The 22206-nt window shown below is 49.7% G+C and overlaps 1 protein-coding gene across 1 annotated transcript; it reads left to right on the forward strand.

The window, feature by feature from the left end:
* Positions 1–51: 51 nt before the first annotated feature.
* On the forward strand, positions 52–21985 carry OGFOD1 (2-oxoglutarate and iron dependent oxygenase domain containing 1). The gene is made up of 13 exons (XM_066243459.1): positions 52–249; positions 2228–2373; positions 3782–3828; positions 4469–4569; positions 14289–14405; positions 14918–15009; positions 15201–15329; positions 15627–15740; positions 17041–17120; positions 17384–17694; positions 19779–19901; positions 20367–20425; positions 21247–21985. Exons 1-13 carry the CDS (start codon positions 96–98, stop codon positions 21406–21408), a joined length of 1635 nt encoding a protein of 544 aa, XP_066099556.1. The 5' UTR covers positions 52–95; the 3' UTR covers positions 21409–21985.
* Positions 21986–22206: the final 221 nt, after the last annotated feature.

A 22206-nucleotide genomic window follows, 5' to 3' on the forward strand; every position in this document is an offset into this window, starting at 1 on the left:
GGTGGCGCTGGGAAAGAGTGCCTTCTGGGAATTGTAGTCTCGGTAGGAAAAGAGCCTCCTGTTCAGTGTCGCATGGGTCTGTATCTTAAGAAGAGATGAATGGGAAACGGCCCGCTGAGCCCAACCCGAGCCAGACCGGGAAAAAGAAAAAGAAGGAGGTGATGGTGGAGTTTTCGGAGGCTGTCAAGGAGGAAATCTTGAAAAAGCAGGTGGCTCAGGCCTGGAGCCGCAGGACGCCGTTCAATCACGGTAACCGGGTGCTGTGAAGGCGCTGCCACCGCACGGGGTGTGGGGGCCTCCGAAAGTCCTGGCACTTGGGTGTAGACGCCCTTGGAGAGAGCGTGACTTCGCCCACCTCCGACCCTTCTGCCTGGCCTGCTGCCCGCTCTCATTCCAAGTCCAGTCCGGGTTTAGAAACCCGAGAAGAGGAAGAAATGTAGGCCCGAGAGTTCCGGAACATAGAGGGCGTGAAAGTTCATGGTTGAATTCTGGAAGAAACGATGACTGATTTGGAATCTTCCCCAGTGGTTACACATCCTTGTCAATGGGTTTAACTTTGTAAAAGTTAAAGTTCCTTCCTACGTAAAGTGGGAGAGCTGATAGGATTTACCTCGGAAAGATGTCGAGTGAGATCATTAAGCTAATGCATGTATGCATCCATAAAGGTTTCCCTGTGTAAGGACCGATAAACATTTGGACACATATTTGGATGGCTTAAAGTGCTTGTTTCTTCTGACGGTAATGCTCGGTGTCCCACGATAGTATACAGCCAGAGCATTTGTTGTGAGCTGTTAGGCAGCTGGCACCTGAGTGTGCTTTTTTTTTTTTTTTTTTTTTACGTGCCTGTGGTTCAACTACAGACATGACCTAGGAAATGAAACGTGTTGCCCCAGAAAGGAAGCTACACAAGCAATTCCAGCCTTCACATATCACTAGCACGTCGCGCTGTCCCCTCTAAAGTTTGCTGTGAGTTTTGTTTCAGAGCAGTGCTTGCTCTGAAGAGGCGAGCGGCCGGGGCTCTGAATGCACGGAGAAAGTGGTAGCCCCCAATGGTAGGCAGCTGCCTAGGTTGCCCTGTGCCTAGGCACGTGTTACACTGATGGGAGAACGGCAGCTGCAGCTGGTTGGCGTGCTGGGCCTGGGTCATGGCCAACTCTTGTTAACGATACCCGGATAATGACATCGCTGAATATTAAAAAGAGAAAGAGGGATAGCTCAGTGTTCCAAGTGCAGGCTCCTTAGCCTCACTCGGGGACTTCTCAGTTCCCTCACCGGTAGGATGGAGAGAGTGATAATGTCTACTTTAGAGTTGTGGAGAAGACTAAATGCGGTAACGCAGGTAACACCACTTGGTAGGTGGCCGTGGTGGTGGTGGTGGTGATTATTAGAGGGGTTGCCTAATCTAACCCACCAGAGGCAGTGGGTAAAATGTTAGAGTAGAAGTCAAGGAGTTAGAAGGGATTATGCCTGAACTAATATATAATAATAAAGTATATATGCTCTGATCACTGTTGCCAGCCAGTATTGCTATTCTTAGTTTGAATTTGTTCCTCTCTTTTTTTTTTCTTTCTTTTTTTTTTTTGTAACAGAGAGAGGGACAGATAGGGACAGACAGACAGGAAGGGAGAGAGATGAGAAACATCAATTCTTTGTTGCAGCACCTTAGTTGCTCTTTGATTGCTTTCTCATATGTCCCTTGACCTGAGGGCTACAGCAGACTGAGTGACCCCTTGCTCAAGCCAGTGACCTTGGATTGAGCCTTGCTCAAACCAGATGAGCCCTTGCCCAAGCTGGTGACCTCAGGGTTTCGAACCTGAGTCCTCTGCATCCCAGTCCGACGCTCTATCCACTGCGCCACCACCTGGTCAAGCTTGTTACTCTCATTTTAAGCTTGGGGGGAAAATATGACTCTAAAAAACATTGGATTCAAAAAGTTCACATTAAACTAATCCCTCACCCCCCTCTCAAAGAGCAGGAACCTTACCTCAGTGATATCACTTGTATTCATTTTAAGGTCTAATATTTTAAGCACCGTATCTTTAAAAAGTAGTAAGGAGTGGGTAAAGAAAAAAGGGATAGCTTGTAATTCCTATCCCAAATGTTAGACTCTGGGTGCAAAGTTCCTGAAAATTCATGACCATCCCCTTTTGTATTCTCTGTACTGTGCTACTCAGGGGTCAAAAATACAAAAGGAAACATAAAGGACATAATGTTTTCTTTCCAACAGAAGCCATTGTCATGGACATGGAGCCCTTTCTTCACTGCGTAATCCCAAACTTCATCCCAAGCCAAAACTTCTTGGAAGGGCTTCAGAAGGAGCTTTTGAATTTGGACTTCCATGAAAAGTATAATGATTTATATAAATTCCAGCAGGTATTTATGCCCCTTTCCATTAGTTCTGCTTCAAAAGTTTATTATTTGTAAAATCATGCAATACCTTTAGACTTGAGGTTTTAGATTGGGTTTACCTCAGAGAGTTCTTGCATTGATGTGGTTAAAAGCAGTGGTCCCCAATCTTTTTTGGGCCACAGACTGGCCTTTAGGGTGGAACGGATAAATGTATCACGTGACCGAGACAAGTGTCAAGAGTGAGTCTTAGACGGATGTAACAGAGGGAATCTGGTCATTTTTTAAAAATAAAACATTGTTCAGACTTAAATATAAATAAAACGGAAATAATGTAAGTTATTTATTCTTTCTCTGTGGACCGGTACCAGTCCGCGGCCCAGGGGTTGGGGACCACTGGTTAAACACACTCGTTCACTTAACATAAGCTTACTGAGTGTTAACTCTGTGTTAAGTTGTAATTATTACATGGCAGTCTGCCGGTTCCTGCCCTGTAAGACTCAAGACTACAATAATAGAGGCGATAGTGATGGTGACAGTCAAGCAATATAGTAAGCCAGTAAATAAGTACATTGTAAACATAGAGGTTAAGTACGTTCTGGGGAGTGGTATGCTGAAGAGGGTTGTCCATTGAAAGATAATAACCATGTAAATTTTTGAGTTCATGTCTTTGTTTATGTTTTGCAGTGTGCTCTCCATTGCAGTGTGTTAAGATTATTTTTGTTATGTAAATTTTATCTCAGTTTGAAAATATGTAAATAAGATCATTTTATTCCTTTGCTCAAAAACTCCCACGGTTCCTGGTTTCATTAAGTAAAACCCACCTCTCTTAGAATGGCTCCACGGCCCCCATTGCCTCTTGGGCCTTGTCGCCTACTGCTCTCTCCCTACTCACTGCTCCAGCCACACGGTCTCCCTGCGGTTTCTGGCATCAGCCTGGCCTGCCTACGCTCAGAATCTTGAATCCTCTGTGCCTAGATACGCCTTCCTCACACTTCCCAGTCTCCTTCAAGTCTTTGCTTCCCCTCAGAGAAGTCTAACCTGGCCGCCTTACTTCCCATTGTCAACCCTTCCTCACTCTCAGGACTTCCGGCCCCTCGGAGCCTGCTGGGCATTTCCTGTGCATCTGCCGCCTCTTTTACACTAATAATAGACTTCTTATGTTTATTGTCTGTCTCCCTCAGCAACAATGTAAGCTCCACTGTAATAACTATCTAAGTATATGTTGACTGAGGAAGGCACAGAGAAGCTGAGTAACTTGCCCGAGTCACAGAGCGGCCGGACAGAGGGGCCGTGCATCACACCTAAGCGCTTTGGCTTCTGAGTCCAGGCTCTTAGCCACCATGCTAGACGGCCAGAGTGCTCGCTAAACTGCTCTCCTCTGAGTGTCTGATGTGTGAGGGAAACCCTTTTGTTTTCTCTTTGCATGATCAAGTCTGATGATCTGAAGAAGAGAAAAGAGCCTCACATCTGTGCTTTAAGGTAAACAAGAAATCGTATTTGTTGGTCCCTAATATGTGCCAGGCTGACTGGTACATGATTTAAATGTTATGTCATACGATCTCTGTTGACATTATTGCCCCATCTTGTAGAGGAGGAAACAGACTCTGAGAAATTAAGTAACCTCTTCAAGGTCACCTCGGTACAAATCAAGGGAGCTAAGATATAACCCAAGTCTGTCTGATTCCAGAGCCCAAATTCTCAGTGATAAAATGTTCAACTTTGTTAGTAATCCACGAAACAAATTAACCCTGAACGTACCATACTTTACATAGTAGGTTGGCAAATACTGAAAACAAAATCTCTAGTGTTGACAGAAATATAGATACCTTTATACACCGCTGCAATCCTTCTTAGAAGATGATTTTGAAAGATGTGTCAATACCCTTAAAAGTAGGCTTATCTTTCTGTAGTATAATTCCACTTATAAAAATTTACCCTGAGAAAATAATTAAGAATGTGCTCAGAGAGTATTAGTCCTAAACTATGCAAGTTTAAAGTGAGGAACACTTGGGTGTGGATCTCTCTAATGAACCGCCACCTCCCGGGAAAAGCAGTTGTGGCATATACGCAAACGCAGCCCGTGCTATGGCATGACACGTTATCTTCTTTACATTTCTAGGAAAATTCTCTTTGAAGATTTCCGGGCTTGGCTTTCTGACATTTCCAAGATTGACCTGGAGTCAACCATTGACATGTCCTGTGCTAAATATGAATTCTCAGGTAAGAAAGACAAAGCCCTGATGTCTGTAGGATTTAAAGGCTTTAACTAAACAATGGTAGAAAGGTAGTGTCGCCTAACCTATGGTGGCACAGTGGAGAAAATGTCAACCTGGAATGCTGAGTTCGCAGGTTCAAAACCCCGGGCTTGCCTGGTCAAGGGACTTATGGGAGTTGATGCTTCCTGCTTCTCCCCCCCTTCTCTCTCTCTCTTTCTCTCTCTCTTTCTGCCACACCCGAAATGAATAAATAAAATCTTTTTTTTTTTTAATTTTTCTGAAGTTGGAAATGGGGAGGCAGTCAGACAGACTCCTGCATGCGTGCCGGACCGGGATCCACCTGGCATGCCCACCAGGGGGCGATGCTCTGCCCATCTGGGGCATTGCTCTGTTGCAACCAGAGCCATTCTAGTGCCTGAGGCAGAGGCCATAGAGCCATCCTCAGCGCCCGGGCCAACTTTGCTCCAATGGAGCCTTGGCTGGGGGTGGGGGTGGGGGCAGAAAGGAAGGAGAAGGGGAGGGGTAGAGAAGCAGATGGGCACTTCTCCTATGTACCCTGGCCGGGAATCGAACCTGGGACTCCTGCACGCCAGGCCAGCGCTCTGCCACTGAGCCACCCAGCCAGGGCCAAAATAAAATCTTTAAAAAGAGAAAGAAAAATAGTGTATCAAAATCCTAGACTGTGTCCCTGTATAGCATTAAGATATTAATAAGGAAGTTCTCACCCAGCTCATGTACAGAAACACCCACCGCACTGGAAGGCATAATGCAGTGGTTCTCTTTGGGAATATGATGAAAGCTGTGGGCCGTATTTTCAGAAAAATGCTGATAATGCTCATACATAGCAACTTTCCACACAATGTTGGGAAATGCATGGTGATATTATCACCTGTCCAGTTAGACTTTATAGGGAACAAATGTCTCCTTAATGTCATTTTTTTTTCTTTTTTAATTTTGAAGTTAATAAGTAAATGTACTCTTAAGGAAAAACAATTCAAAAATATAGAAATAAACAGTGTAAACCTTGACAGTCCCCGCCCCCTGCTCTGTGCCCCCCCTTCCCTTCAGGGGTGCCCATCATCACCAGCTTGGGGTGCATCCTCCTGGCTCCCTTCCTGAGCACACCCAGGTCTTCTGGAACACACGTTTGGTAATTCGCCTGGAAGGAAAAGTATTGTTTTTGATTTGAGTTTAACACCTGCCCTGGAAGTTTAGCCTGGTAGCAACTTCTTGAGGAAAACTCCAGTGACGCACATGAAGAGTCATGTTATATGCCCCTTTTTAACTTTATTTTTTCTCTTTAATTCAAAGTCATTTCAAGCTTAGAAAAAAGTGGCCCCTTATGAGACAAATCACTCGCCTATTTTATTGAAAGTAGGTTAAGGTTATGACGCTTGAGTAACATCAGCAATTCTTACAACAAGGATATCCTCCTACATGATAGTAATAAACCATCAAAGTCAGAAAATGAACACTGCTACATTTTTCCTGTCTAATCCTCAGGCTCCATTCACTTCCGTTATTTGATCCTTTGTAGGAAAAGGATGCAGCCCGGCATTGCACGGGGCACTCACTTGTGAGGTTTCTGTAGTCTCCCTGCACTGGGGCAGTTCCCCAGCGGGGCACTCACTTGTGAGGTCTCTGCAGTCTCCCTGCTCCGGGGCAGTTCCCCAGCGGGGCATGCACTTGTGATGTCTCTGCAGTCTCCCTGCTCCGGGGCAGTTCCCCAGCGGGGCATGCACTTGTGATGTCTCTGCAGTCTCCCTGCTCCGGGGCAGTTCCCCAGCGGGGCATGCACTTGTGATGTCTCTGTAGTCTCCCTGTTCCTGGGCAGTTCCCCAGCGGGGCATGCACTTGTGATGTCTCTGTAGTCTCCCTGCTCCTGGGCAGTTCCCCAGCGGGGCATGCACTTGTGATGTCTCTGTAGTCTCCCTGCTCCGGGGCAGTTCCCCAGCGGGGCATGCACTTGTGATGTCTCTGTAGTCTCCCTGCTCCGGGGCAGTTCCCCTGTGGGGCATGCACTTGTGATGTCTCTGTAGTCTCCCTGCACTGGGGCAGTTGAGCATGCACTTGTGATGTCTCTGTAGTCTCCCTGCACTGGGGCAGTTCCCCAGCGGGGCATGTACTTGTGACGTCTCTGTAGTCTCCCTGCACTGGGGCAGTTCCCCAGCGGGGCATGCACTTGTGAGATATCTGTAGTCTCCCTCGCTCTGGGGCAGTTCCCCAGCGGGGCATGCACTTGGGATGTCTCTGTAGTCTCCCTGTTCCTGGGCAGTTCCCCAGCGGGGCATGCACTTGTGATGTCTCTGTAGTCTCCCTGCTCCGGGGCAGTTCCCCAGCGGGGCATGCACTTGTGAGGTCTCTGTAGTCTCCCTGCTCCGGGGCAGTTCCCCAGCGGGGCATGCACTTGTGATGTCTCTGTAGTCTCCCTGTTCCTGGGCAGTTCCCCAGCGGGGCATGCACTTGTGATGTCTCTGTAGTCTCCCTGCTCCGGGGCAGTTCCCCAGCGGGGCATGCACTTGTGATGTCTCTGCAGTCTCCCTGCTCTGGGGCAGTTCCCCAGCGGAGCATGCACTTGTGATGTCTCTGTAGTCTCCCTGTTCCTGGGCAGTTCCCCAGTGGGGCATGCACTTGTGATGTCTCTGTAGTCTCCCTGCTCCGGGGCAGTTCCCCAGCGGGGCATGCACTTGTGATGTCTCTGCAGTCTCCCTGCTCTGGGGCAGTTCCCCAGCGGAGCATGCACTTGTGATGTCTCTGTAGTCTCCCTGTTCCTGGGCAGTTCCCCAGCGGGGCATGCACTTGTGAGATCTCTGTAGTCTCCCTGCTCTGAGGCAGTTCCCCAGCGGGGCATGCACTTGTGATGTCTCTGTAGTCTCCCTGCTCTGGGGCAGTTCCCCAGCGGAGCATGCACTTGTGATGTCTCTGTAGTCTCCCTGCTCCTGGGCAGTTCCCCAGCGGGGCATGCACTTGTGAGATCTCTGTAGTCTCCCTGCACTGGGGCAGTTCCCCAGCAGGGCATGCACTTGTGATGTCTCTGTAGTCTCCCTGCACTGGGGGAGTTCCCCAGCGCGGCATGCTCTTGTGAGGTCTCTGTAGTCTCCCTGCACTGGGGCAGTTCCCCAGCGGGGCATGCACTTGTGATGTCTCTGCAGTCTCCCTGCTCCGGGGCATTTCCCCAGCAGGGCATGCACTTGTGATGTCTCTGTAGTCTCCCTGTTCCTGGGCAGTTCCCCAGCGGGGCATGCACTTGTGATGTCTCTGTAGTCTCCCTGCTCCGGGGCAGTTCCCCAGCGGGGCATGCACTTGTGAGATCTCTGTAGTCTCCCTGCACTGGGGCAGTTCCCCAGCGGGGCATGCACTTGTGAGGTCTCTGTAGTCTCCCTGCACTGGGGCAGTTCCCCAGTGGGGCATGCACTTGTGATGTCTCTGTAGTCTCCCTGCCCTGGGGTAGTTCCCCAGCGGGGCATGCACTTGTGATGTCTCTGTAGTCTCCTTGCTCCTGGGCAGTTCCCCAGCGGGACATGCACTTGTGAGATCTCCGTAGTCTCCCTGCTCTGGGGCAGTTCCCCAGCGGGGCATGCACTTGTGATGTCTCTGTAGTCTCCCTGCTCTGAGGCAGTTCCCCAGCGGGGCATGCACTTGTGAGGTCTCTGTAGTCTCCCTGCTCCGGGGCAGGTCCCCAGCGGGGCATGCACTTGTGATGTCTCTGTAGTCTCCCTGCTCTGAGGCAGTTCCCCAGCGGGGCATGCACTTGGGATGTCTCTGCAGTCTCCCTGCTCCGGGGCAGTTCCCCAGCGGGGCATGCACTTGTGAGGTCTCTGTAGTCTCCCTGCTCTGGGGCAGTTCCCCAGCGAGGCTTGCACTTGTGATGTCTGTAGTCTCCCTGCTCTGGGGCAGTTCCCCAGCGGGGCATGTACTTGTGATGTCTCTGTAGTCTCCCTGCTCTGAGGCAGTTCCCCAGCGGGGCATGAACTTGTGATGTCTCTGCAGTCTCCCTGCACTGGGGGAATTCCCCAGCGGGGCATGCACTTGTGAGGTCTCTGTAGTCTCCCTGCTCTGGGGCAGTTCCCCAGCGAGGCTTGCACTTGTGATGTCTGTAGTCTCCCTGCTCTGGGGCAGTTCCCCAGTGGGGCATGTACTTGTGATGTCTCTGTAGTCTCCCTGTTCCTGGGCAGTTCCCTAGCGGGGCATGCACTTGTGATGTCTCTGCAGTCTCCCTGCTCCGGGGCAGTTCCCCAGCGGGGCATGCACTTGTGATGTCTCTGCAGTCTCCCTGCTCCGGGGCAGTTCCCCAGCGGGGCATGCACTTGTGATGTCTCTGCAGTCTCCCTGCTCCGGGGCAGTTCCCCAGCGGGGCATGCACTTGTGATGTCTCTGTAGTCTCCCTGCTCTGAGGCAGTTCCCCAGCGGGGCATGCACTTGTGATGTCTCTGTAGTCTCCCTGCACTGGGGCAGTTCCCCAGCGGGGCATGCACTTGTGATGTCTCTGTAGTCTCCCTGCACTGGGGCAGTTCCCCAGCGGGGCATGCACTTGTGATGTCTCTGTAGTCTCCCTGCACTGGGGCAGTTCCCCAGCGGGGCATGCACTTGTGATGTCTCTGCAGTCTCCCTGCTCCGGGGCAGTTCCCCAGCGGGGCATGCACTTGTGATGTCTCTGTAGTCTCCCTGCTCCGGGGCAGTTCCCCAGCATGGCATGCACTTGTGATGTCTCTGTAGTCTCCCTGCACTGGGGGAATTCCCCAGCGGGGCATGCACTTGTGAGGTCTCTGTAGTCTCCCTGCTCTGGGGCAGTTCCCCAGCGAGGCTTGCACTTGTGATGTCTGTAGTCTCCCTGCTCTTGAGCAGTTCCCCAGTGGGGCATGTACTTGTGATGTCTCTGTAGTCTCCCTGTTCCTGGGCAGTTCCCTAGCGGGGCATGCACTTGTGATGTCTCTGCAGTCTCCCTGCTCCGGGGCAGTTCCCCAGCGGGGCATGCACTTGTGATGTCTCTGTAGTCTCCCTGCTCTGGGGCAGTTCCCCAGCGGGGCATGCACTTGTGATGTCTCTGCAGTCTCCCTGCTCCGGGGCAGTTCCCCAGCGGGGCATGCACTTGTGATGTCTCTGCAGTCTCCCTGCTCCGGGGCAGTTCCCCAGCGGGGCATGCACTTGTGATGTCTCTGTAGTCTCCCTGCTCTGAGGCAGTTCCCCAGCGGGGCATGCACTTGTGATGTCTCTGTAGTCTCCCTGCACTGGGGCAGTTCCCCAGCGGGGCATGCACTTGTGATGTCTCTGTAGTCTCCCTGCACTGGGGCAGTTCCCCAGCGGGGCATGCACTTGTGATGTCTCTGCAGTCTCCCTGCTCCGGGGCAGTTCCCCAGCGGGGCATGCACTTGTGATGTCTCTGTAGTCTCCCTGCTCTGGGGCAGTTCCCCAGCGGGGCATGCACTTGTGAGGTCTCTGTAGTCTCCCTGCACTGGGGCAGTTCCCCAGCGGGGCATGCACTTGAGATGTCTCTGCAGTCTCCCTGCTCCGGGGCAGTTCCCCAGCGGGGCATGCACTTGTGAGGTCTCTGTAGTCTCCCTGCACTGGGGCAGTTCCCCAGCGGGGCATGCACTTGTGATGTCTCTGCAGTCTCCCTGCTCCGGGGCAGTTCCCCAGCGGGGCATGCACTTGTGATGCCTCTGTAGTCTCCCTGCTCCGGGGCAGTTCCCCAGCGGGGCATGCACTTGTGAGGTCTCTGTAGTCTCCCTGCTCCGGGGCAGTTCCCCAGCGGGGCATGCACTTGTGAGGTCTCTGTAGTCTCCCTGCACTGGGGCAGTTCCCCAGCGGGGCATGCACTTGTGATGTCTCTGTAGTCTCCCTGTTCCTGGGCAGTTCCCCAGCGGGGCATGCACTTGTGATGTCTCTGTAGTCTCCCTGCTCCTGGGCAGTTCCCCAGCGGGGCATGCACTTGTGAGATCTCTGTAGTCTCCCTGCACTGGGGCAGTTCCCCAGCGGGGCATGCACTTGTGATGTCTCCGCAGTCTCCCTGCTCCGGGGCATTTCCCCAACGGGGCATGCACTTGTGAGGTCTCTGTAGTCTCCCTGCACGGAGGCAGTTCCCCAGCAGGGCATGCACTTGTGATGTCTCTGTAGTCTCCCTGCACTGGGGGAGTTCCCCAGCGGGGCATGCTCTTATGAGGTCTCTGTAGTCTCCCTGCACTGGGGCAGTTCCCCAGCGGGGCATGCACTTGTGATGTCTCTGCAGTCTCCCTGCTCAGGGGCAGTTCCCCAGTGGGGCATGCACTTGTGATGTCTCTGCAGTCTTCCTGCTCCGGGGCAGTTCCCCAGCGGGGCATGCACTTGTGATGTCTCTGTAATCTCCCTGTTCCTGGGCAGTTCCCCAGCGGGGCATGCACTTGTGATGTCTCTGTAGTCTCCCTGTTCCTGGGCAGTTCCCCAGCGGGGCATGCACTTGTGATGTCTCTGTAGTCTCCCTGCTCCGGGGCAGTTCCCCTGTGGGGCATGCACTTGTGATGTCTCTGTAGTCTCCCTGCACTGGGGCAGTTGAGCATGCACTTGTGATGTCTCTGTAGTCTCCCTGCACTGGGGCAGTTCCCCAGCGGGGCATGCACTTGTGAGATATCTGTAGTCTCCCTCGCTCTGGGGCAGTTCCCCAGCGGGGCATGCACTTGTGATGTCTCTGTAGTCTCCCTGTTCCTGGGCAGTTTCCCAGCGGGGCATGCACTTGTGATGTCTCTGTAGTCTCCCTGCTCCGGGGCAGTTCCCCAGCGGGGCATGCACTTGTGAGGTCTCTAGTCTCCCTGCTCCGGGGCAGTTCCCCAGCGGGGCATGCACTTGTGAGGTCTCTGCAGTCGCCCTGCTCTGGGGCAGTTCCCCAGTGGGGCATGCACTTGTGATGTCTCTGTTGTCTCCCTGCTCCGGGGCAGTTCCCCAGCGGGGCATGCACTTGTGAGGTCTCTGTAGTCTCCCTGCACTGAGGCAGTTCTCCAGCGGGGCATGCATTTGTGAGGTCTCTGTAGTCTCCCTGCACTGGGGCAGTTGAGCATGCACTTGTGATGTCTCTGTAGTCTCCCTGCACTGGGGCAGTTCCCCAGCGGGGCATGCACTTGTGATGTCTGTAGTCTCCCTGCTCCGGGGCAGTTCCCCAGCGGGGCATGCACTTGTGATGTCTCTGTAGTCTCCCTCGCTCTGGGGCAGTTCCCCAGCGGGGCATGCACTTGTGATGTCTCTGTAGTCTCCCTGCTCCGGGGCAGTTCCCCAGCGGGGGGATGCACTTGTGAGGTCTCTGTAGTCTCCCTGCTCTGGGGCAGTTCCCCAGAGGGGCATGCACTTGTGATGTCTCTGTAGTCTCCCTGCTCTGGGGCAGTTCCCCAGTCTCTCCTGGCATTTGTGATCTTGACTGCTGCCAGGTTACAGAGGAGTTATTTTGTGACACTTCCCTCAGTTTGGGTTTGTCAGGTGCATCCTCATGATTAGATTCAAGTCATTCCTCTTTGGCAGGAGTATTACAGAATATTTGTGCTTTTTCACTGTGTCCTATCAAGGCATGCACACTTTCTGTATGTTAACGACTTTGATTCCTTCATTAAGGCTGATGTCAAGTTTTTCTAATGTAAACTTTGTCCTTTTTCTTCCTGTAAGTTAACTCTTTTGAGGGAGATGCTTTAAGGTTATGTAAGTTTCCCATTTTTTCCATCAAACTTTGATTCAGTTGTTTTAGCATCCACTGATGTTTCTTGTTCAAGTCTTGCTATTCAGGTTGCCAAATGGTGATTTTTGCAATAAAATAATTTTTACATTTATTAGTTGTCATTCTTCTGTAACGACAACCTTTTCCTCTCCCCATTTAATTAATTAATTAATTAATTAATTAATTTTTTACCGAGACAGAGAGAGTCAGAGAAAGAGGAATAGATAGGGACAGACAGACAGGAATGGAGAGAGATGAGAAGCATCAATCATCAGGGTTTTTTTGTTGTTGTTATGACACTTTAGTTCATTGATTGCTTTCTCATATGTGCCTTGACTGGGGGGCTACAGCAGACCGAGTAGCCCCTTCCTCAAGCCAGCGACCTTGGGTTCAAGCTGGTGGGCTTCTTGCTCAAACCAGATAAGCCCGCGCTCAAGCTAGCGACCTTGGGGTCTTGAACCTGGGTCCTCCGCATTCCAGTCCGACGCTCTATCCACTGTGCCACTGCCTGGTCAGGCCCTCTCCCCATTTATTAATTTTTCATTTATTTATGTCAGTGTGGATTTATGGATTGCTGTTTATATAATGGGCTATTATCAGTTACTATCATACGGATGCTCATGTTGTCCCTGATTCGATCAAGGGGAGCCCTTTAAACTGACTTCTGTGTCCTTTAGGTCTGTCCCTATAATTCATATGTATCTTACTTTCTGGCCTAACAAGATTTTCCAGGTTAACTTTACATTTCCCATGCTCTACACTTGGAGTCGTCTCTTCTTCCAAAGAACCTGGTTCCTTTTAGTGAAGAATGAGACTTCAAAATCAAGGTCTGGACTGTAGGTGTTTTTGCTATTAGGGTGTCACTGCTCCAAGACCCTTTCAGTGGAAGGAGGTAGCGAATATCTGTATGCATGTATGTGCACGTATGCATGCATACATGTGCATTTACATCTGTGTGTATTTTTATATCTGTAATGTATACCTAGATGTCTATATGAATATCTATGTGGATATGTGTGTGTGTATGAAACTGAATTCACGTTGATTCCTTCAGTTCCAGCTCAACAAACACCATAGGTTCACTCTAGGGTTCTCCCTTCCCGTATTTGTGATTTCCTTCTTCAACAGTGAGGAGCCCGGTTCCATTTTCTTCAATATATTTATTTATGGAAACACTCCCTGTGTGTGTGAGTGCTCCCAATTCACTGTAGCGCCCCTCCCTCTCCACCCCGCACTGTCCGACCTCACTCTGCCCCACCTTATGGGTTTTAGAAGTTTAACTCCAGAAATTAAAGAGAACAAGTACAAAAAGATCTTTGTGCAATAATATCCATTAAAATATTCTTTCTTCATGGAGCAGACATGGAAACAACTTAATTAACATATAATAGAAGGCTGATTCAAGGGGAAGGGAGGTGATTCATAATCCGTACAGTAGAAGCATGATGCAGCCATTAACAGAGATGACAAATATGGATGTTGCTATGGAAAGACACTTGCCATGGAAAAATAAAAAAAAATAAAGCAGGCCATAAAACAACCATTGGAGGATACCTTTTTTTTTTAAAAAGCAAATACACGCATGTAGAAAAAATATTGGAAGAAATATGTAAAAATATTGTTAGTGATAGCCTGACCTGTGGTGGCGCAGTGAATAAAGCGTCGACCTGGAAGTGCTGAGGTCACCGGTTCGAAACCCTGGGCTTGCCTGGTCAAGGCACATATGGGAGTCGATGCTTCCAGCTCCTCCCCCTTCTCTCTGTCTTTCTCTCTCCCTCGCTCTCTCTCCTCTCTAAAAATGAATAAATAAAATTTTTTTAAAAATTAAAAAAAAATATTGTTAGTGATCATCTCTGGGTCTGACCACACATGTGCTCTTCAGTGTTTTTAGAGTTGGCAGTTTTATTTCTATAACTATGAAAGGGAGAAAGAAGTGTCGTTTTGAAGCTGACACGACAGACGCCTGTCAGCGGGACTGACGCGAAGGCAGGGCCAGGTCCCGACGGCACCTCGGCAGCACGGGGACCTGACGCTGTGCGTTCACCTTGCAGACGCGCTGCTCTGCCACGATGACGAGCTGGAGGGCCGCCGCGTCGCCTTCATCCTCTACCTGGTCCCGCCCTGGGACAGGCGCTGGGGCGGCACCCTGGACCTGTACAACGTGGACGGTAAGACGCACAGCCCCTCCCCGGTCCTCATGCGCAGTGTCTGTGCTCCTCAGAGGAGACGGAAGCCGTGGTTACAGTTACAGTGACTGCGGCAGGTGGGCTTCCCACGGTCCTGACAGCCACCTCTCTGAGTTGTCCTGAGACAGTCCTTCCCCCGGAGATGGGTTAGGTGAGGAGCAGTTGACCTGGCTTCTCCTTACAGACCGTGCGAGGGTAGTAGAGAGCACAGAAAGCTGCCCGTGGCGGTGACTCTGCCAGGACCAGTCCGCTTGACAGGAAGTCGGGGTGTTGTCACGAGTGACGCCAGCCAGAGGACTCCAGGAGACTTTCGGCCCTGAAATAGATGGATGGTGTAAGGAAGAACAGGTGTCAGCTGCAGAACTAGCCAGTGTGAGCGAAACAGCTGGTACATCTGGACGCCCTTAGAAACCAGGGGATTGTCAAGGTGAAACGGGTGGCCTGGAAGCGAGTGGGAATGGAATCCTATTTACGGGCCTTCTCTCCTGGTGCAGAGCACTTTCAGCCGCAGCAGATTGTCAAGTCTCTGACCCCGTCGTGGAACACGCTGGTTTTCTTTGAAGTGTCTCCAGTGTCCTTTCACCAGGTAAAGATCGTTAGCCACAACTATGTAGAGCACTAAGGATCATGCCTTTTAGTCACCGATTATCTAAATGTGACAGCTTCCTGTTGGACTTACCTGGCCAGGTTGTTTTCACACCTGATGTGGAGACTCCGGAAGTTAGCATGCCTGGGCTGGTAACCCTCCTCCTTGTCCTCTGGGTCATGTCCTTTCAGGTGTCTGAAGTCCTGTCCGAAGAAAAGTCACGCTTGTCTATAAGTGGCTGGTTTCACGGTCCTTCACTGACCAGGCCTCCCAACTACTTCGAACCTGTCCTACCTCGGAGTCCTCATATCCCACAGGACGTAAGGACAGACTCCTGCGGCCGGGATTCTTATCTTAGCAGCTGTAGCATGTCCTTGGTTTCTGTGGTTTTGTAAGTGGCTGTTCCTGATAAGGAAACTAGACTTTGAACTGGGCCTTCAGCTTCTCTCAGATACACTGTGATCATGTCCTCAGGCAGCTTTCTAGCACTTTATGTGTAAGGAGGAGGCCATTGTAAGTTGAAGATTTGCATTTGGTATTTTACGACTGAAATGATGTAAGAACAAAAGCGGTAGGAATTATTAACTCACCCTTTGCCTCTGCTGCTTCTCTGTAAGCATGAAATTCTGTATGAATGGATCAACCCCACTTATCTGGACATGGATTACCAAATTCAAATTCAAGATGAGTTTGAAGAACAGTCTGAAATTCTCCTAAAGGAGTTCCTTAAGGTAGGTCCGCGCCTGCCCTGGGTCTCTTGCTTGGCGTGTAGTCGTGCATCTTGGGTGGGTGAACAGGCATCACCAAGAGAGTTTGTGTTGTTTTTTTGTTTTGTTCCTGGTTAGAATGTTTATATCATCCTCTCCTTCAAATAAAATATAGAAATGCTTTGGGGGTTAGGAGTCGTTGGGTATTCCCCGGTTCTCTAGAATCCTAATGGTACACACGCACCCCAGAGAAAGAGAGAAGGAAGCTTTGACACTGAGAGGGAGTCATGTGTAGATCCCTTCCTATTTGATGGCTATAGTGCATACTCTTACTTTTAGCGGTAGATTGATTACTAATCGATCAGCGCCTATGAATGGATGTTTGACAGTGATGAAGCAGCATTTTATAGAGGGCAGAGAACTGGATCAGAAGTCAGAGACATTGTATTCATGCCCTGGCTCTGATTCACTAGCCTGACCAAGTCACTAACGAGCTCTGAGCTCTGAGCCAGCCTTGTCCATCTTAAAGAGCTGTGAGGGCGAGAAGACCATACACACCGGTGTGCTGCGTCCCCGCTGAGATCACACCCGCGGACCCGTCCCGAGAGCTGTTCCTCCGTAGCAGAAAGGTTGGAGACAGTACATACTGTCTCTTTCTCTCTCGGAATTTTACAGCTGACATTAGCATATTGAGGAATTGGAGAACTTCGTAAAAAATAAGCTTGTTCAACTCTATTCAGTTCAGCTTAGCTAAACCACACTTTGGGATCCTTTTCCTACTTACAGCTGATAGGCCTACTGTCTTCAGAACACTCCATGGGAAACTGCATTAAACAAGTAGAAAGCCTCCTGTGGAGAATATTTCAGGAGGTTAATCAGCTTCTTGTACTGAACCTGACGTTTTAAATTTAGAATATTGAACACATGAAGGGAATGAGGTGAGGCCTAGAGAAATCATGGTGGTGTTATACAGATTCTCGCTGTAATGACATTGACTGTTCAGCAGTTTAATTTTTCCCCCTCATATCTTATGAATTAAGGAGTCTGTATTATGGGCCTCATTTTATAAATGAAGAAATATGAAAGGTTGAGCAATTTGACATAAAATAAACAACTACTTAAGGAAACGGCCGAAATTGACACGTGGGTTATCTCATCTTCGCTCCGTACCAGGACGGGGGAACATTGAATGAAAGGGGTGAGAGTCAGCTGACCCCTTTCAGAATCAGCCAGATGGTTCCACGGAGCTGTGGCCCCACCTGCAGGATCAGGGTGAAGTCACAGGAAACTTAGCCAGCTGCTTCTCTCTACGTTCCCTTTCCAGCCTGAGAAGTTTGTGGAGGTCTGTGAGGCTTTGGAGAACGGAGGCGTGAAATGGAGCGGCCGAGGTCCCCCTAACAAAAGGTAGGACCCCTGGCTTCTCCATTTGGTACCTGCCTTTCTGTCTGCAAGGCTCACCACCAAAAATAGAACGTTTGCCCTAATGACGTTGGGTTCCCAGGAACATCCAGCAGCAGGCCCAAACAGAGTCCCACATGTAACAGCGTGTGCTTCAGTGAACTATGCCAGGAATCCGGGAGAGAGGGACAAAGCTAACAGTCAGCTTTCGTTCCGGGAGTAATTTTCCACCGGTGGCTTTGGCGAAAACCGGCTCTCCTGCTTTTCAGGTTTTATGAGAAAGCTGAGGAGAGCACGCTTCCCGGCATCCTGAAGGACTGCATGGCATTGTTTCGCTCCGAGGCCATGTTCTTGCTGCTGTCCAACTTCACGGGCCTGAAACTTCACTTCTTGGCCCCTTCAGAAGAGGAGATGGAGGACACTAAAGAGGGAGAAGCAGCCTCTGCTCCTGATAGCACTGAAGAAGGGACAAGCTCTAGCTCCTCGGAGCCAGGGAAGAGCCAGGCGGCCATTGGAAGCAGCAGCCAACAGAGCAGTGAACAGACAGATCCAGAGCCAGAGGGAAACGAAGCCAAGAGAGGTACGCCGTTGCTATGACCGGTCCGGTTTTCCGTTAAGCATTCACCATTCGATCATTTATTTGACAAATATTTCTTGAGCATCTATGCTAGTCCGTTTCAGGAGTTGGAAAACAGAGCAGACGAGGTCCCTGCTGTCCTAGAGCTTACTTTCTGAAAGGAGAGGATGGAGATTAAATGTATACACCAGGGGTCCCCAAACTACAGCCCACGGGCCGCATGCAGCCCCCTGAGGCCATTTATCCGCCCCCGCCGCACTTCCGGAAGGGGCACCTCTTTCATTGGTCGTCATTGAGACTGCAAAGCGCTGCGTCACTCACGTACAGTACTACTTCCGGTGATGCGGGACGCATGCGTCAGGGCTCCGGAAGCGCGTCATATCACTTGTTCCTGCTAGCAGTGACAAATATGGAACCAGACATTGACCATCTCATTAGCCAAAAGCAGGCCCATAGTTCCCATTGAAATACTGGTCAGTTTGTTGATTTAAATTTACTTGTTCTTTATTTTAAATATTGTATTTGTTCCCATTTTGGTTTTTTACTTTAAAATAAGGTATGTGCAGTGTGCATAGGGATTTGTTCATAGTTTTTCTTATAGTCCGGCCCTCCAACAGTCTGAGGGACAGTGAACTGACCTGTGTAAAAAGTTTGGGGACACCTGTTATACACCAACAACTAGAAAACCTCAAATAACAACACGTGTTCTGCAGGTCGTTTTAGTAGGGTTACGTGCGGAGGGATGGCTGAGTGGCCTCATAGATTATGTAAGGCCACCTGGGAAAGCCTGTCGGAGGAGCTGTCAGACTGGCTCAGATCTGAGTGTCAGCAGGGTCTGCGGGAGAGCATTCAGGCAGGAGGAACAGCTAGCACATTGTATCCGGACAAATGGTGGAGAGAAACACGAGTGGCTTTGCCTCAAATTACACTAAAACACAGGAACACTAAGGAGAGGAAGGTGAACAAACTAGGAAAAACTTGCTGGAATTGGGACGGATAGGGAGAAGGGAATTATTAAAAGTTGAGGAAAGAAAAATACAAATTTAAGAGGTTACAACGCTTCTGTGGGGATGTTGGCCCCTTAACGGAGTAGGTACAAACTGAGATTAGGAAGTCTGTTCCCAGTTTCTCTTGTCCGTTTCACTGTCCCGGCTTCCACTCTGATTTCTTGAGAAGGACCCCGTGCAGTTAGAAGAACAAAGATAAGGGAGGTGGATGCCGTGGAAATAAGACCAGCAGGGTGGGATGCTAGCCACAAGCAGTATAACCTGGATTCTGTCGTCTGCCATACTGACTGACCTATCACTTGGGTCACCACAGACATTTAGAAAACCAGCCTGACCAGGTGGTGGCGCAGTGGATAGAGCGTCGGACTGGGATGCGGAAGGACCCAGGTTTGAGACCCCGAGGTCGCCAGCTTGAGCGCGGGCTCATCTGGCTTGAGCAAAGAGCTCACCAGCTTGGACCCAAGGTCACTGGCTCCAGCAGGGGGTTACTCGGTCTGCTGAAGGCCCGTGGTCAAGGCACATGTGAGAAAGCAATCAATGAACAACTAAGAAGTCACAACTAGAAACTGATGATTGATGCTTCTCATCTCTCTCCGTTCCTGTCTGTCTGTCCCTGTCTATCTCTGCCTCTGTTAAAAAAAAAAGGAAAAAAAGAAAACCAAAATATTTCTCTACTTCTATTCCTGTTTGGTTTCATTTTTATGGGAATCTGCAAGTTGGAAGAAAATTTATATGAGCAACCAAAAGATGCTAATTTATTTTGTTCTTGAGCACCTACTATGCGCAAGGCGCTGCCCTGAGCAGGTGGGGCATGCAGAGGTAAATGAGAAAAGTCACAATTCACAAAGTTTACCATCTTAAAGAAAAGCTATAAAGCTTTAAAAAAAAAGCCAACATATATAACTAGGCACATTCAGTAAGATCTCCAGACCTGACAATTTTAAGTTCTGTAAAAAAAAAAAAAAAAAATCATGTCAATTTCAGAATGTTTGGAAAACATAATTATCATTCCCTTGCAATCTAACAGTGGTATCAAGATTATTTTAATATTTTCCTGGCCTTCTGTTGTTTTTTTCTTAGAATCAAGTGTTCCCACGTGCCAAGGGGAACTGAGGCGTTGGAAGACTGGCCACTACACTTTAATCCATGACAACAGCAAGACCGAGTTTGCCCTGGACTTACTTCTTTACTGTGGCTGCGAAGGTAGGAGGGAGGGTGGGCAGCGGGGACTTGTTTCCTGAAGGGGCGTCTCCCCTGTGGGCCCTCCTCCCGCCGAACCAGTTCACAAGTACTGTACTGGCCTTGTCTCCAGGCTCTCAGGGCCCAGGATCTCGGTGTTGGAAGGGATCATAGGGGTAGTGAATTTCCAGGTCCCAAATTAAAGCAGGATTTATATTTGTGACTAGGGAAGGGAGATATACCAAACCATCATTTCCCTCCAAGAACGCCCCCTCCCCAATCTACAGCTTATGTAACTGTCCTTAAATTTTACATTTAATCCTTAGCTTTGCGTTCTTCTTTCATGTTGACTGAGTGGTGAATCCAGGCCCCTCGGTCATAGCGGTAGTCACAGGGTTATGGCTGCACTTCCAGATCCCGGTTTCCCCAGCACGGAACCCGTGGTCTCGCAGTGAGGCCTCTCTGAGTGCTGTGTGTTTCCCCTTCAAGGCTGGGAGCCGGAGTTCGGTGGCTTCACTTCCTACATCGCCAAAGGTGAAGATGAGGAGGTGAGCTACTGACTACCTTTTTAGTTCTGGGGGACCCTTTTATTCTTCAAAACCCCAATTTTTTTTTTTTTTTGACAGAGACAGTCAGAGAGAGGTATAGACAGGGACAGACAGACAGGAACGGAGAGAGATAAGAAGCTTCAATCATCAGTTTTTTGTTGCAACACCTTAGTTGTTCATTGATTGCTTTCTCATACGTGCCTTGACCGCGGGCCTTCAGCAGACTGAGTGACCCCTTGCTTGAGCCTGCGACCTTGGGTCCAAGCTGGTGAGCTTTCTGCTCAAACCAGATGAGCCCGCACTCAAGCTGGCGCCCTTGGGGTCTCGAACCTGGGTCCTCCGCGTCCCAGTCCGATGCTCTATCCACTGCGCCATCACCTGGTCAGGCCAAAACCCCAATTTTGATGACTTTCTACCACCAATGTCTTTAGCCAATAAATCCATGTTGGTCTGTCTGGCCGTGGGCTAACTTCTAGTACAAAGTACTCAGCCTGGAGTACTAAAGGATGCTAAAGGATAATCACTAAGCATTTATTTAGTCTACCCTGAGAAATTCCAGATAAATTCAGAGCCACATGGTACATTTTCCTTCACCTTTCTGTGTAATAAATGCATTTGATAAAACCTCTCTGGGTTTGAGTTTGAACAGGGTCTGGTGGCAAATGTCTTGAGTCACGAGTAGGGCTTCCTAGGAAAGGCTCTTCCCTCTCCCCTCCCCCCCAGGTCTTAAGTATTTGATACGGAAGCCATCTGTTCAGTGAGGAATGGTTGTTGAGAAGAAGCTCTGTGTTCTGATATTTCCTTGTATTTGCCTGTTTCAGCTGCTAACAGTGAATCCAGAAAACAATTCTTTGGCGTTGGTCTACAGAGACAGAGAGACTCTTAAATTTGTCAAGCATATTAACCACCGAAGCCTAGAACAAAAGAAAACCTTCCCCAACAGAACAGGTTTCTGGGACTTCTCATTTGTCTACTATGAGTGACAGGGCTGGCACAGCTGGGAGAGACCCCTCGGCAGCGCGGCAGAGGCCGGGCGAGCGAAGCCTCGGGCAGAGGAGAACCACAGGTGACTGTGTGACACCGCTCTTCCAGCCGCGTGGTTGTCCCTTAGTGGGACTCACAGTGATCGTCCTCGGCCTAGACCTTGAGCTTGGCGATAGACATGTTTTTATCTCTGATAGAAAATAGTTTCTTTTTCTTTAACATGTAGTTCTTTGTTATTCATATTGACTTCTTCAGTGATTTAAAAATGTGGAATTTTTTCGTGGTAAACACATGTGACAAGATTAACCATTTTAACCATTTTTAGTGTACTGTTCACTGGCATTATGCACGTTCACATTGCTCTGCAACCATCACCACCATCATCTCCAGAACTTTTCTTCCTCCCAGACTGAAACCCCGTCCCCATCAAATATAACTCTCCATCCCCTCCCCCAGCACCACCATTCTGCTTTCTGTCTGAACCTGACCACTCATCTTCCCCATGTAAGTGGAATCGTACAGTATTTGTCCTTTTGTGACCGGTTTATTTCACTCACATAAAACCTTCAAGATTCATCCATGTGTCCAGTGATTTTTTTCTTTATGCTCAGATGATTGCAGATTCTTTCCGTCCTGGTCACACGGGTTTAGAAAGTTACAGAACCTTAATTTACATCCTGTTCTTGCCGGCCCATCCCACTCCCCCTCGGGCTTCGTTCCCCTGTGACTCCCGCACAGTGGACTCGTGGACTCGCTCGTTTCTGTTGTCTGCATTTAAATGAAGGAAATGGGTGTCA

This window comes from Saccopteryx bilineata, chromosome 9 (genome assembly GCF_036850765.1).
Source record: "Saccopteryx bilineata isolate mSacBil1 chromosome 9, mSacBil1_pri_phased_curated, whole genome shotgun sequence".
Classification (NCBI taxonomy): Eukaryota; Metazoa; Chordata; class Mammalia; order Chiroptera; family Emballonuridae; genus Saccopteryx; species Saccopteryx bilineata.